Source organism: Gallus gallus, chromosome 6 (assembly GCF_016699485.2).
Source record: "Gallus gallus isolate bGalGal1 chromosome 6, bGalGal1.mat.broiler.GRCg7b, whole genome shotgun sequence".
NCBI classification, from domain to species: Eukaryota; Metazoa; Chordata; class Aves; order Galliformes; family Phasianidae; genus Gallus; species Gallus gallus.
The window spans coordinates 31,728,128-31,743,482 of record NC_052537.1 but is presented as its reverse complement, the minus strand read 5'-3'; the positions used below and the strand labels follow the sequence as shown (position 1 = coordinate 31,743,482).

The 15,355-nt window shown below is 47.8% G+C and overlaps 1 protein-coding gene across 46 annotated transcripts in view; it reads left to right on the top strand.

Moving 5' to 3' along the window:
* The window catches only part of FGFR2 (fibroblast growth factor receptor 2), a 100,912-nt gene that overhangs the window by 17,281 nt on the left and 68,276 nt on the right, over positions 1-15,355 (top strand). For 12 of the 46 annotated variants that reach the window (XM_015288594.4, XM_015288592.4, XM_015288591.4 and 9 more), the window contains exons 1-2: positions 5,699-6,069; positions 9,817-10,070. In XM_015288594.4, the coding sequence (XP_015144080.1) occupies positions 9,896-10,070 (175 nt within the window). In that variant the 5' untranslated portion in view covers positions 5,699-6,069; positions 9,817-9,895. Of the gene's footprint in view, positions 1-5,698; positions 7,785-9,184; positions 9,312-9,816; positions 10,071-15,355 lie in introns of those variants that run through there. The other 34 variants (XM_046942760.1, XM_046942758.1, XM_046942753.1 and 31 more) reach the window with 10 other exon arrangements.

Genomic DNA, 15,355 nt, shown 5'->3' with positions numbered 1-15,355 from the left:
AAAAGGTACATGTCTGGGTCTGTGTGAGGGTGGGGTGGGCCTGTGGTGGTATGGGAAAATTTTCTGTGATTAAAACCTATGGCCTTTTCTTAAGGAACTTCATGTATATGTAACAACAACAATTCTGTTTGTGCTCGGCCTTTGTCTGCTGGACAATTACCTGTTAGTCCCAGTTACGGATGGCAGCTTGCAAACATAGTTACAGAGTCAACCAACATGGGCTGTTAAATCTCAAGGTACTTCTGTTTACATGGAGACGGGACACTGGCTTCGCTCCAGGGCAATCCAGCTTCTCAATACAGTTGTGGGCACTTCAATCACCTGGCAAAGGGGCAAGGAGGTCTTCCCTTTGCACTTGGGAACTGGTGGAGGTAAGGGCATGGCTTTCACTGGGGGAGACATAAAGCAAAGTCTTCTTAGATCTCTACTAGGAGACAGAGATTGTGTGCAAAAGGTGGGGAGTACATGTAGTGTGAAGGGACTTCTGGTTTGCAGAAGTTGAGGGCTGAGAAGAATGAGAAAGGATGTTAGTGGTAGACATTTAATACTTTGTTACCAGCATATTCTCCGGGGTTATAGAAAGTTTAAAAATGACGTTATCTTACTTTTGTAACTGCTTCAGCCACTAAGCCTCGTGTCTGCAGTGGTCCTCCATGATAAAGCTGGAGATAAAATTGTTAATATTGGAAAAAACCTTTGAGATCCCCAAGCCCAACTCCAACCCATCCCCTCCATGCCCACTAACCGTGTCTCTCAGTGCCACATCTCCATGGCTCTTGAACGTCTTCAGGGATGGTGACCCCACCGTGCTCCTGAGCAGCCTGTGCCCATGCATCACCACTCTGAAAAAATGTTTTTCATCATATTCAATCTGAACCTCCCCTGGTGCAACTTCAGACCATTACCTCTTATCGCTGTTACCTGGAAGAAGAGGCTGACCCATCCCTCACTATGACTTCCTTTTGGGACACTCAGCCTTCCAGTGAAGGATGTGAGGGGCCCTGCCCAGGAGGAGGAGCACAGCCCTCCCATGGGTCACTGCCATGCAGCCTCCTGCCACTCCTGGGGTTTAGGCTGGAGCAGGAGCCTTGGTGCAAGTCCCACCTGACACCTTCTGCTAGGAGCTGTTCCTAGATGCCACCACTCGCTTGCTGAACCCTGCAGTGAAACAAAATCCCATCTGATGTAACATTGCATGGGAAACTACCACAACCACCAGTCGATCTGGTTGGACTGCAGAGCTTTAGTGAAACAATCCAAAACCTACAGATCAACTGGCAACAGAAATGAAAAGGGTGCTGGCCAACAAGCCAAAGATTCAAGAGCTGCAATGGAATGACAAATGATCTTTGCCGCCTTTGTCTTCTTGTTTTCATAAGTCTGTCTCTGTCTTTCTGTGCCCTGCTCAGCGCTGGGGTTTTTATTCATTTTGTTTCTGCTTAGGGGATTCACTGCTCAAAGTCATTCACCAATGGGTGCTGCTTTCCCCTGTTTTAGAAGAGATGCTGTTCCCCAGCAGCCAGAGGTGCTCTGTAGGGCACTGTGTAACAAATTCTTTATGAGGGAATACATAATAAATTGAGGATTTTCTTTTATTTTGATAATTTAGTGTCCAATATCTGCATTATGGAAGTGCCTGGAGGTTCCAGCCAAGCTCAGTGTCTTATTGTTCTAAGCCGTGCATAAAAGCGTTGTCTGAGATGAGGAGCTTACCATCTAAATAGATGAGATGAATAAAGGGTGGGAGACAGGAAATAGCCATTATCCTCATTTCATAGCTGGAAAGTTTGAACATAAGCAAATTAAGTGACTTTCCTCGGGTTGTATAGGAAAGCTGATGTAGAAAGTCAGAAAGCACTGAATGCCCACTACCCAGTGTAATACCCTGAGCGGAACATGCCACATTTCCTGTTTCAATCTATCTCACAGCATTTAATAATGACAACTATTATTTCTTGAATCTTTACCTTAGGACATAAAAAATGAGGAGTACTGGAGAGGTTATGTGGCTACAAGGTGTAACAATCTGGAGGGAATGATAGTACTCAAGTGCACGGTGGTGAAGATCTCTTTTCTCCAACTGCCTGGCATTATTCTCTTAGTAGATTCTGTTGTGCATAATGGAGAGGGAGATCAAACCAAAATGAGTTTGGTTGTTGTAAAACCGTTCCTTTATGGAAACTGTTCCCATACACATTTTGCTGCAAAGGAACTTGGTAGCCAATGGTTTACACTTTCACGGGTAATTACTGGATCTACAGACTTCAAATAAATTCTTGTTTTTTCAGTTTAGCAGCATCTTGAAGTAACACGGTGAGGACTGGTGATGGAAGTGGCACTTTTTAATATTAGAATGTGCTCATTTTTACATCACCATGAGATTATTTTCCCCCAAGTCTCTGACAAACACGTGGAGCAACTTTGCCTACCTTTGAAAAGAATGTGAACTACGAGCCCAGACTTTCAGAAGTGGTTTGCTTTGGCATCCTAAAAACCTGTTTGCTGCTACCAGGGCAGGGCCCAGAGAGGTTGTGGATGCCCCATTCCTGGGGGTGTTCAAGGCCAGGTTGGATGGGGCCTTGGGCAGCCTGGTCTAGCATTAGGTCTGGAGGTTGGTGGCCCTGCATGTGGCAGGGGTTTGGAACTTGGTGATCCTTGGGGTCCCTTCCAACCCAAGCCATTCTGTGATTCTGTGAAATACTTTGAAAACCAGGTAAATATTTTAGCTGCCAAAGTTTGGGTTTGGACACTTAGCTGTAGAAGAACTTCAAGGAAAATATGTCTTGGCCAAATATTTACTTGTATCCAGCAGGGTCAAGCAGAAGTTTTAGAGAGGACCAAAATAATAGGGAAGAAATGTTGCTTTCCCATTGTCCTCTGTGGAGTAGCTGAGCCCTCAGTCGTGTGCATGGCTCGATTAGGATGCAGATGACTTTTCCCTGTAGTCCTCTAGAGCTTTAATGCCTGGGCTTTTCTTCTTCTTTCTTTTTTTACTTCTTCATTCGTCTTCCTTCCTTCTTTCTTTCTTTTTATTTTTTTTTTCTTGGTTAGATTCCCTTTTTCTTTGTTCTCTGTTCTATTTCTATTTCCATCCGATAGAGACGTGGCACGTTAGCAAGCCCAGCGCCTGGAGGGCGGGCTGGTATTGGAGGAGTGCTCCCCGCAGCTCCCCGCGCTGAGCGGAGCGGTGCGTTGCGCTTCACTGCGGCTCCGTGGAGGAGCACATTTTCTGACTTTACCTCTCAGAGAGGCTGTAAAGAGCAGAGCAGAGGAGCGCTCAGCAGCTTTGCCTTGCGGTTCTTTCTAAGGCGGCTTTTCCCACGTTGCTCCACGGAATTAGTCGCCTGCCCCACTTCACCTCTCAACAGACACAAGTTTTTTGTCTTCTGCTTCAGCTCCCTCCGAGAGGTGGGCTCCGGCAGCACGGAGCCCGGCACGTTCCCACCGCGGGGCCGCGCCGGGTGGGAGCATCCACGGCTCTCCGGGCCCGGCCGTGCCCCGCAGCTGGGAGCGCCGCGCTGCCCCGCACCGCCGCTGCCTGCGGAGGGGACCCGCGGCCCAGCTGACAGCGGTGACAAAGGGCTGGCAGCGCTGAAAGATTCAATTTAACTTGCTTTCTCCTCCCCCGCCTCCGTGTGCGCGGGGACGGCACCGCTGGCGCTTTTGAAAGTAGCGGCGCAAAGGAGCATTGGTGTCCTCATTTTCCTTCCTCCCTATTGATGTATCATTGCCAGGATGAAAAAGGACGTCTCAAGAGCTTTTGAAAAAAGGGGTGACTACTCAAGACATTTTATAAAGGAGGAAGAATGGAAAAGAAAATAGAACTCGGTAGGGGGTAGAAGGAGCCTGAATGCGCGCCTTGTCTGTCCTTTCTTTCGCCTGAAACCTGGAGCTGTTGTTCCTATTCCAGTTCAAACTGTCACCTTTAGTTCGTGATGGCTTTACTGCCCTTGCTCCTGAACCTCAACAGATTGGGGCTTATTTACCTATTCACAGTCCTCTGTGGAACCTCATTAATAGGCTTATTAGCCACACCATTCACGTGCAGGAGGGCTCACAAAAAGGATCCCAGCCACTTTGAGAGGAGGAGGAAAAAACTGTAAAGAGATTATGCCCTCATTCAGCGGCCTCGCTGCTGTGAAAGGCTCCCTGGGCCCGCTGAGATCTCTTGAAGCCTAAATATGATGACAGAATTGATCCCCCCCGCTCCCGCCCCCCCCTTTTAATTCCAAACATGCTTCTGCTTTTCTCAGATGGAGGACTCGGGCCGCTGTGGGCCACTTTAGGAGAATTGGCTCCTTGCAGAGAATAGGGTGCCATTGATAGACTGCTATCTTTTCATCCCGAAAAAGAATAAATTCTGACAAGTGCTTCCAGACACTGGGGATAGGTGTTCTGATTTGTCATTTTTTTAGTGGAATGCTTCCTTTTCTTTCAGAGCATGCAAAGATACCGATGAATGGGGAAAGGTATCGCAGCTTCCTGTGTCGGGCAATAATTTATGTGAGAATGCATTAAAGGGTGTTTTCAAAGGGCAGTGGACATGCCTGGAGCTGGGAAAATTGGATCTGGACTGTGACATCGCAGCTCCTCAATTAGAACATTGAAACGTCTCTTGCTTTAGGAACAACAACAACAAAAAAAGAATTAAAGCTGCGCTTCTAATCGGCTACAAATTCGCCTGCTGCCCCTCGCTGCTGCTGCTGGCAGTGGGAAAGCACTATTTGGGAGGTAGGCACACGGTGCACACAAAACTTGTTTTCAGCTTTGGGTGCTTGAAAGCGTGTAAATACGGAGCGCCACTGCTGTGCGGCCCCAGTCCTTGAGAGCCTCCAATCAATATTGCACAGAACAGATCCAGTGCGCAGCAGAGCTGTGCTCAGATAAAGTAACGTTACATTGATCAGCGCTGATTTAATTTGAGGCGAGCACCGCTTATTGATTCAGTTGTCAGGCTGATTCTACAGAGCAAGCATTGCATGGACTGCGCTAGCAACCTTTTAGTTAATGGTATCTAAAGTAAAAAGCTTTATTAAGTTATGCTCAATTTTAGATACCGATATTATTATGCATCTCTTTAAATGAGTGCGTGCAGAACTACCCAACAGCTGTCCTTCTTCGGGCACCGCTGCTGCTCTCAAACATCACCCACATGCACAGCTGACCCCACGCTGTGCATACGGGCGGTGTTTGCTGGGTGTCACCAATAACCCCTCAGGCTGGGGCAGCGCTGCTGTGGCCTCAGGTCCCCCAGACCCTCCCGGGTACCATCCTCGCAGTCAGGTGGCGGCGGTGGTACCGTGAGTGAGTGCGGGTGCCGGCAGGGAGTGAGGACTGCGTGGGGCTGCGGGCGGCCGCCTCGCCCTCCCCACCGGGCAGAGCTGCGGGACAGGCTGAGCAGTGCCCGCACCCGGAGCGGGGCCAGAGCCGGGGCCGAGGGCGCTACGGTGCGGGCCGGGCTGGGCCGGGCCGGGCTGGGCGGCGGGGGCAGGGGCTCCGTATCGCGGCCGCAGCGATTGGCAGAGCCGAGCAGCGCCGTCCAGGAAACGGCTCGGGTTGCAGCGGGGGGAGTGACCAGGGGAGGAGGGAGGAAGGAGTCGGAGGAGCGTGCGGGGAGAGAGAGAGAGAGAGAGAGGGAGAGAGGGAGGGGGAAAAAGAGGGGAAAAAAAAAAAAAAGAAAAAAAAAGGGGGGGTTGTCGGCTTGACAAAGCTGCGGCGGCACGGGGAGGGCGGCTGGATGGAGCGGAGCAGGACCCGCAGCGATGCCCGCGCGGGGGAGGAGGCTGCTGGCGCCGGGCACGGCGGGCTCGCCCCTGTGAGGCGGTAGCGCCGCAGCGCAGCGAGGGGACGGGACGCCGGGCGGGCTCCTGCCTCGCCGCCCCGCCGCCGCCAGCCCCGCGCCCCGCGGGGGATGCGCCGCGCTGCCCTGCGGGGCCCCCAGCCCGCCCCGCCGGGGCTGCCCGCCGAGTGAGCGCGGCCGCGGAGCGCTTCGTCCCCCCGTGCCGCGGAGCCGCCGCCGCTCGGCGCTTCGCCTCGGCGGAGCCTTCCCGCGGAGCCCTCCGGCTGCAGGTAATGGCACGGCCGGGGGTGCGGAGGGGGGGGAGATGGGGGCGAACCCGAGAACGCGAGGGCTCCCGGCGCTCCCGACGGGACGGGGAGGCTCGGGATGCTGCGCTCTCCCCGCGGCTCGGACTGAGGTCCCGTCCGGTGCGGAGAAACCTTTAGGGGACGGTGACAGCGGGGCTGAGGACAGCGGCCCTCTCGGGAGCTCCCCACGGAGCGATGCTCGGCGGCACGGAACCGCCCCCGTCCCGCACCGGGAGAAAAAGAAATCCGCGGTGATATATAGGTTTAAATGCAAAACGGCGCGTTCAAACAGTGAGCCATTATGCGTTCGGTGTGAAACGCTATCAACATTTAAAACTTCATTGTCTCCTTTGTACCAAATCCCTGTAAATCTTCCACTAGCCTTTACTCATTTTCATCTGAAAAGCCTGTTTGGGCTGAATAGACAGCAATCAACAGCCTCTGGACTTCTCTCTCTCTCTCTCTCTCTCTCTGGAATGTCAATTAAAATGCAGATTTTTTTTTTTCCCCCCTCCTCATCTCTTAGTGGTAAAAGACTTGAGAAAAACAGGATAGTCCTGGAAAGCGAATGAAAGAAGTTCAAACAATGCGAAAGTACGGAGGCTGCCAGCCGGTTCCCATTAGTCCTCCAGAATTAATGTTTAATAGCTGTGATGCTCAGATTTGCTCGGAGATTGAGCGGGGATGGAGACGCGTGCGTACGTATGTCTGCATCTCTATAAATAGGTGTCAATATTTAAGCGCATAAGCGCTCGTTGGGGAGCTCGGTGTGCCTGGATGGTTGTGGAGAAGGCTGCTGTGTGCTGGCATTGGGGGAAGGTCCGTATTTCATTCAGATTTCTCTATTCCCTGCCTAATAGAGAGCGCTGCTAAGAGCTGCCCGATGAGCAGCGTATTGATTTGGTTAACATGCTCTACAAATTGGACTCTCCCTGGGGAGTGATAAACATCTTATAAACAACAATGGGAGTAGATTAAAAAGAACACTGAGCGTTGAATTTAATTAATGCCACTGCCGAACAAGAACTACTTGTTTGTGCGCGAGTGTGCTCAAAGTGGAGGAGAGCTCGGAGGAATTTGGTTGGGCTCCCAAACCAGTCTGCGTTCCCATGCTCGTCAGTTTGGCACAGAAATTTGGGCAGGTATGTGACGAGGTGAAAATTGACTTGATGAGCGAGTGGCAAGGAGAGCCATCAATCATTGGGGGCTGACAACTCCTCCCCGAAGTGTAGGCTGAGAGGAGAGACAGAGTTCCCTTTCAAGGGGAAAAATAAACACTACGTGTGGCTTTCACTGAGTCTGAGACTCCAGGAGGGATTATGGTATTGTAGTCAGGAAGCCAGAATTGTGGAGGCCAAAAAGCATGCTGGGGCTGTGTTCCAAACATTGAGATAGAGGTACATAATTACCCAGCGCAGGAGGTCCTTCCAGGGAGCCGTTCCCCAGCGACTGTGGCAATCGAACTATGAAAGGAATTTGGGTTCGTTTTGGCTTCGTTGGACTCCGCTCAGTTTGGGAACGAGCAGCACTCGGACCGTGGTTGTAGAGTTGGGTTCTGCGGATGGGCCCGGAGCTCTGATTGTCTCTTTGCTACACCTTTTTGAGCCTCGGCTTTGAATTTGGTGTTGCCCTGCGGGGGAAGAGTCCCTCCGTGCTGCTGTTGGATGCTCAGTGCAGGAGTTGGCAGCCGCCTCCAGGTGAGCAGTGCTGTCAGGTGGCCTTGGGCTGCCGTTCGGGATGGGTGCTGGGACAGGACCAGGCACACTCTCTAAATGGCATTGAATGCAGCCTGAAAGTCCCGTGCTGCTGAAACATAGGTGGGATTAACGCTGTTTAGAAAGGAGTCTGGGATATATGTTAGCGTTCTGGTATGTTTTCTTTTTGCAGAAATATGGTTAAGCTTTGCAGTTATATACGTAGCCTTTAATCAGGCTTTACCAGATGATTTATGGAAATTAAATTAGCTTTACCTCCAGCCTGTTAATTAGAATTTATACCCGCTTTACAGCTGGATAAACTGAGCTGCAGAGCTGGGGCTGTGGGGCTGTGAGTCAGAGGCTGAGACCCGTCCTGGGGACACAACTTCAGCTCCACACCTGCATTGCCCTCTTGTAGGGAGGCGCTCTGTGGGCTCTTCCCCAGTGTCTGTGAAGTGGTCTGGTGGTGGTGGTTCCGCTGAAGGTGGAACAGTTGCACACTTGTGGTGTCATGCTCTGCTTCAATCTCTGAAGGAGCAGCGGAGAATTGAGCTGGGATGGGAAAAGCTTGTCCCAGAGTGTCAGGGGTTCACCTGAAATGCTGTGTATGAACCATTTCCCTAACTTGATCTCTTCTAAAATCTGCTTCTGCTGACCCTGGGAGTTCCAAGGGTGCCCTGCAGCATACCTGTCCCCAGTGCTGGGAGCTGGGGTTGGCTTCCAGCCCTAAGCGAGAGGTTGAAGAAGCCTGAATACACTCCTTAATGGTTGGCTCCATGAAGGGAGAACGTCTGTTCGTTTTGCTGAGTTCTGCATGCTGTGGTACTGCAGCTCAGGCTTTTTTTTTCCTCCTCTATTTAGGGATGGGGGCAGGAGGGGAAAAAAAGAGGTTTTATGCTATTCTTTCCCCAAGACCAGTGCTCTCTAAGTTTCAGTTGGGTTTCATTACTTCTAAGGTGAATTATTGGCTGATTTAAACAGCTTGCTTGATTTATTCATTGACAGTGGTGTACCACCTTGTATTTCTGGGAAGGAGAATACAGTGTAATTGCCAGGGTGAGCTGCTGGGTCACCATGTGAGGATGGTCTTGGTGTGGTGCTTCTGTGGTCCCCTAAAGTTTCTTTGACACCGTTTCTCATTTCTCTTCCACCAGCCCATGGCAGTGCTAACAAAACACACAGCTCCATCTACTGAAATTAATTTTACGGGGAGTGAAATGAACTTCTTTCCCCCTATCTGAAACATATGTATTAATAAGGACCTTTGAAAAGAGAGCGCTTGTGTGCACGTGTGTGCATGCTGTGCAGTTGAGCATGTATGAGTGGAAAATGATGCTGGGGAGGTCTCGTGTGCAATTCCTGCCCAGGTTTATATAGCTCTTAATTGCTGGAACGCAAGTGTAGTTACCCAGTACCTCTGTGAAGATGGGACCCTGTTACCTGCACGGGGTGCTCAGTTGTTAACAGGCACTTGAACTGAGGTGGAAGAGGGTACACCTACAGGAGAGCTGGAATTGTTGAGGCAAAGTAAGGTTTTATGGGCTGTCTGAGCCTAAGGAGTGTTTTTCAACTGTTATTATAGTGGAAAACTACTGAATTATTGAAACTTCAGCTGCCTGCGGAGCTGCCTCAGTGAGGGAATGAAAAAACTTACATAAACCTTCAAACAATAACAAGAATATAATTTGTATAATTGTGGTAATTTTGCAGCATTACGGGTTATGTGTCTGTACATGTGTGTGCCTTTATTATTTTTTTCTAAACTGTATATTTTTCTGTCAGTAAAATAGCTCTCTAAATACGTGCTGAGAAGTGATTTTGTGAAAACAAGGAGGACTTGGTTACACCTCGGGTGATGATGGAAACTGCTAACAGAAAATGAAAAGTCACTCACTTTTCACATATACTTGAAACTGGAAAAGTATTTTTCCCATCCTTCTCCTCCTCCTCCCCCTCCTCCTCAGCTTTGTGGGGTTTTTTGGTTTGCATGTAGGATGGTTTTGCTGACAGCATTTAATCTCTCTCCCCACAGCCGCTGCCGTTCCCGGTGAGGAGGGATTGCCCTGGCCGAAGGCACTGCGTTCTGTCCATGCTCCTGTAGAGGTGCTCAGATGGGATTAAAGTCCACATGGAGATATGGAAATGGACCAGGAACTTACTCTAAAAAGATGGTCAGCTGGGATTCGGGTTGCCTTATCTGCCTGGTGGTGGTCACCATGGCTGGACTTTCCCTGGCTCGACCGTCATTTAACTTAGTTGTTGAAGATGCCACTTTGGAACCCGAAGGTAAATCATTCTAGAGTACTTAATCCTGCAAAAGGAGTTAATTTTAAATACGTCAACATCTGAAATTGAAGTCAACAGCTTTATGTGCGTTGGTAAATAGAAGGCAAGTAACAGATTTGCCCTCAAGAGTTATGTTTTCCAACTTTTCCTATTCACACGCGGACTGAGTTCATGCAAGCATGCGTTTATTTAATCTTGTGCAAGCAGTGGTGTCAATGATTTCACTTGGGACTGTCATCGCGTTGTATAATCACAGTGTACAGCAGAAAGTTTTCAGGAATGGGTCTTTAAGGAAACCTGTTGCGTTTATGTACCTGTTGTGTATTGCTCAAGAAAGGACACTGCTGGGTAGCTGTACGTCACTGTGATTTGAACTACCTGGAAAGTTGGGAGGAAAAAGAAATGCCAGTTGTTTTTAATCACGCGCCCTGATTGTTTAGCTTTGCAGGGGCACTCTGCAAAGGCAGGTGTCACAGCCCTATTGGTGTTTGTGGCTGGTTGCTATAAATTTCCCTATTGTTCTTAATGCCCAAGAACAATCAGTACGCTGTCTGGATCGCAGGGTCTGGAAGTGCACATGAGGAGATCTGAATAGCAAGGAGAGATTATTGCTGTGAAAGCAAAAACTAATTGAAACCTCTGCATTGAAAGAGACGTTCTGATAAAATCTCCTACTTCGAGCCTGCACCTGTTGGTATGTTCTTGTAGGTTATCCCCCCTCAAGCTTCCCAAAGTGTTTTTCTTTATAGAGCTAAGGAAGGGCTGCTTTTCTTCTTGTCCTGAGCCACTTGTATTGTGATTTTATGGAGAGCGTAGGATCATTTCTGCCCGCTGAACACCCTGTGGAAAAGCAAGGCTTCCTTCTTATAGTTTTATTTGTCATTCGGAGGGCTGATTGCATTTCTATTAACTGTCAAAACAACGTAATAACCCATAAACCATATTTCATCGGGCAAGCTTTCTGGGGGAGTTTGGCCTATACATGTCCTGCAACCCATGTCCAGGGATACAGCCGTGTTTTTATTTAATCCACTTCCATGCAAAACGTATTTGTTTCTACCCACTGCCTCTAAAAATAGACGTCACCAGCTAACGCATTTCTAGAATCTCTTCCAAGTACATTTTTATTGATGGCAGGGGAAAAATTATTTAGAGACGATGAGCCCTCCTCCCTAGCAAGCATTCCTGAAAAAGAATTAATTCAGTGTAGCAATATTGTCATCTGTCACGGACAGAGACTGTTGATAGCAAAGCCTTTTTGGTTCGTCTCCTCCCCTTTTGAAGGTAACATGAGAATTTGAGAAAGCTCAACTCTCATCACCGCTTACTGTATGATTTGTTAATTGCACATCTGGTGCCTTTTTGGCTTTTCGGAGGAGTGACAAAATCAGGGATAATTCTGGTTTCAGATGAGCTGTTTATAGAGAGGTCCACTGGTTTTAGGGGTAAATGGGGAAGAATGCGATTGCATGAATCATGCAGGGAGAAGGGTTAACATTTTTGACTTATGCCTTAACAGTTTTCTTTTAAAAACTATTCTTCTTCCACGAGGAATATCCAATGGGTGAGAATCGAAGTGTAAATTGCTAAAAACTACTGAAAACGTCTTCCCTGGGCAGGAATGTTAACTTACGTGAGATAATTTTAGACGTACAAACTTGAATTGTTACCAGAAAGGGGGAAAAAGAGCTTCTCAGTTAATGGTATAATATTAATGCTATAATAAGCTGTTTTATGCTGTAGAATACAAGCAATTGTGTGGGATTTATATCTGAGATTTGGGAAATAAAACCTCTTTTATGTACTTTGTTAAACCCTTCTCTAAAAAACAAAAAAAATACCCGCTCTTTACTGAATCACCTTCATTGGTTCCATCCCTGCCACCCACAAGCTCTCTGTGCTGAAAGGAGAACAAAACGCTCTTTTAACAAATCTCTTCAAAGACAAAGCTGACTTTTATTGCTATTATTTTTTTTAATTTACTGAATGCCAAACATTTTGGCCGCAGCTAATCTGAGGCAGTCAGGTGCTCCACAAACGTATGCTTTTGGTCGGGTTGCTGACTGAGCAGTCATTAGAGCAGTGACATTTTGGACCAGCTGAGAAGGTCGCCAGGGCTGTGACCTTTTGTGACATACTTCGATCCGTTCCTTAGTCTTCCTTCGTGGACATGCCCTGGATTTTGTCTTTTTCTGGTGCTAAGTGCTTGTATTGTTGTTCTTTATTGTCTTAGTGACTCAGAATATTCAAGAAGCTGCGTGCAATGTTAACAGGAATTGAGATTGTGGCTTTTGTTCCATTGGCTGTAATAAATAACCCCTGGTTGAAATACAGTCATCTCTTAGCTATACACAACTTTTGGGACATTGCAACCACTTTCTTCAGGGTCTGTAGTTAAATCCGTGCTTTAGCACAAGCAGTATTCATCTCTCGGGGTAATCAGCTGTGTAGCTGTGTGTACACGTGCACTGAGGTGCTTTGCTTTGTTACCTGCAGTATATCTGATCCCTTTGGTAGCACCCTTCTCTGAGCTTCTTTCCTACAGCGTCGGGCTCTGGATCTGATCCGTGCCCATTTGCTGTTACTCTGGGATGTGTAAAGATATCTACACTGAAGAGGATATACTGAGCCATAGTAAACTATAGTGTCAATATTGATATCATGGGTGTCCACCAAGGGCCGGGTCCTGGGTCTGTTTATTGTAGTTGCAATGCTTTCTTTCTTATTCTGTGATGGCAAGATCAAGGTTGAGGTGGTGTAAGCAGAAGCAGGACCTGTAGGAGCTGGTTTGGAGACTGTCAGCAATTGATTTCTGCCTTGTATCAAGTGTTTACAGATATGTTTTTTATCCTGGGAAGCACAAAGACTTTCTACTTCTAAATATTTAGAAATGAGTCTGTCCCAGCTTGCATAAAGGAGCCATTCTCTTTCTGTGTACCCAGCCCGTGAAGGCCTTTGACAGCCAACGTTACAAAAGGGCTTTGACCGCACACATGGCTTGAAGGGTTACTTTGTGAACTGAATAATTAGTTTAGACATAAATTTGATAAATAGCAAGCTCTCCCTTGACCTTTCCTTGCCCAGGCTGTGTGTTATCGTTCTGCTGGGCAGCTAATTTAGCCTCTTCCCCATCCAGTGATGCTGGCCTTGGAGTGCCCGCTCGGAGCCCTCGCCTGGTGCAGTAACAACGTGTTTCAGTTCTTTTAATTTAGGTCAAATTTCAAAGGACTAATTTAAGCTTCCTACAAGGGACTGCCTAGTTCTGTGTCCTGTGGGGAAAAAAAAACCAAACCAAAACATCATAGTTTAAAATGGCCCTGGATGCTTGTTTGGGAATCTGCGGTGAGCGAGGGCTTCTGTCATGGGTTGTGTGCTGATGGTGGACTCCAGAGCGACTAGAGATTTGTCACCTGAGCTTTACCTCATTTCATGGACACTGAACAACATACAAACATGTTCGGTGCGGTACCCAGAGGTGTATGGAGCTTTTTGTAAACACACTGCTTTATCCGCAGGCTTAAAGGGTAACTGTTGCAGGTGGTCACAGCATGGTGAGCTGACTGGGGATGCTTTGTTAAGTGTTGTGCCCCACCTGATGAGGTCATGGGGGTCCTGCAGGGTGTCTCTCAGGAACCATTCTATGATGATTCTATGATAATGCAGCAGATGGAAGGAAGGCTGCGTGGCAGTGGGATGTTTGCTGTCACCCAGAGCAGTTTGCCCACACGGTGCAGCTGGCCCTCTCCATGCTGTGGGCTGTAAGGCCTGGATGCATCTCTGGGACAGGTAGGGAACATAAAGCAAAAGCATCCAATGAGAATTCCCTTGCAATGTTACAGTTTTCAGAAGGTAAATGCCTGCAAGTTGTGATTAATGTTTCAAACTGATTAGTTAAATCTGAGGGCAATTATTGCAGGCCATTATGGAGGAATGTGCCATCACCACAGATTGAGGTGTAGGTTGGATGCCCTTTTAGAGATCCAATTCTGTAAGTTATTTGGCCCAGTGCAGGAATTGCTAGCTGAGATTCTGGGGAATTAGACAGGTAATCAGATTTAATTGGATTTAATGTGTCTGTTTTACATTGAAAATCCCCTGTCCATCAGCAGCACTGTGGCCTGGAGCTGTAGGCCGATGGGCCGCAGGCATGGCTGCTATTTATGTTTGGTGTTGGTGGATGCTGCAAACTGGTAATGGGTCAGCATGGCAACTGTTTTGCAAAGCAGCACAAATAACTGGATATTTCAAACTTAACAGCCAATTTAAAAACCATTGTTTTCTGGTGTGTGTATTTGTAGGGGGGGAGGGCTAATTTTCTGGAATTTGATTCCTTCAGTGTTTTGTGGAGCCAGAAGGTTTTCAAGCATGCTGAGTTTTTTCTTCTTCTTCTCTTTCCTTTGACTGACTCCAATGGCAACACAGTTTTTAATTTTGAAATAGTTGTTCCTTGGCAGAGGACATGCAGTGAATTTCAGGCTATCGTAACTTTTTACAGGCGAGTTGCAAGCCTTTGAGAGCAGCGTTTACAATGGAAATGCTGACAGCCCCGGTTATGCAAGGTTGTGTATGCATGAGATGATGGACTATTGTGGTGTTGCAATAACAACTGTCGCATAGCCCTTAATGAGTGTATGTCTGTATCCAGCTTCAGCAGGAACGATCTCTTGCCTTTTAGGAAATAAGTTCAAAGACCATTTTCTTTTTCTTAGTGTGAGTATCAAATTTAGGCAGAGATGGAAATGCGAGAAAAATACACAGCAACCCTTAACTGTCAGATTTTAATCTGTGAAGCATTTTGTGAGTCCTTATGATTGAGGTTTTACAGTGAAAGCAGAGACTTTACCTTTTGGAAGCAGCACTCGTTAGCAACATAAATCCATATTTTTTCAGAAGAGCCACCATTCACTTAGGCAAGTTGCATCTTGTCTACTTGCAGTAGCGCACCTGGCCTAGCTAAAAGAGAGAGCTTATTTCAGTGCAGTTAAATGCAAGATCTGTGCTGAAAATCTGCCAGAAACCCCAAGCAAGTCTGAAAAGATGAGAGGTGTTGCAGTTTGACCTGATTCCCTGGTTTTTGCCCAGACCTGGTCAGATATGAGCGTTTTTGGTTGGAGCATGGTAATTTGTGCTTGGGATGGCTGTGGGGAGCAGGGGAGCGCTCAGCACGGAGCCTGTGGGGTAAACTTAGTGAATAATGTACGTTCAGAGTGTCTTGTCCCATCTCTTAACTATCACTGGTGTCTCTGTAAGATGAACCCCTGCTTTGTAGGAGCATTGAGCGCTGG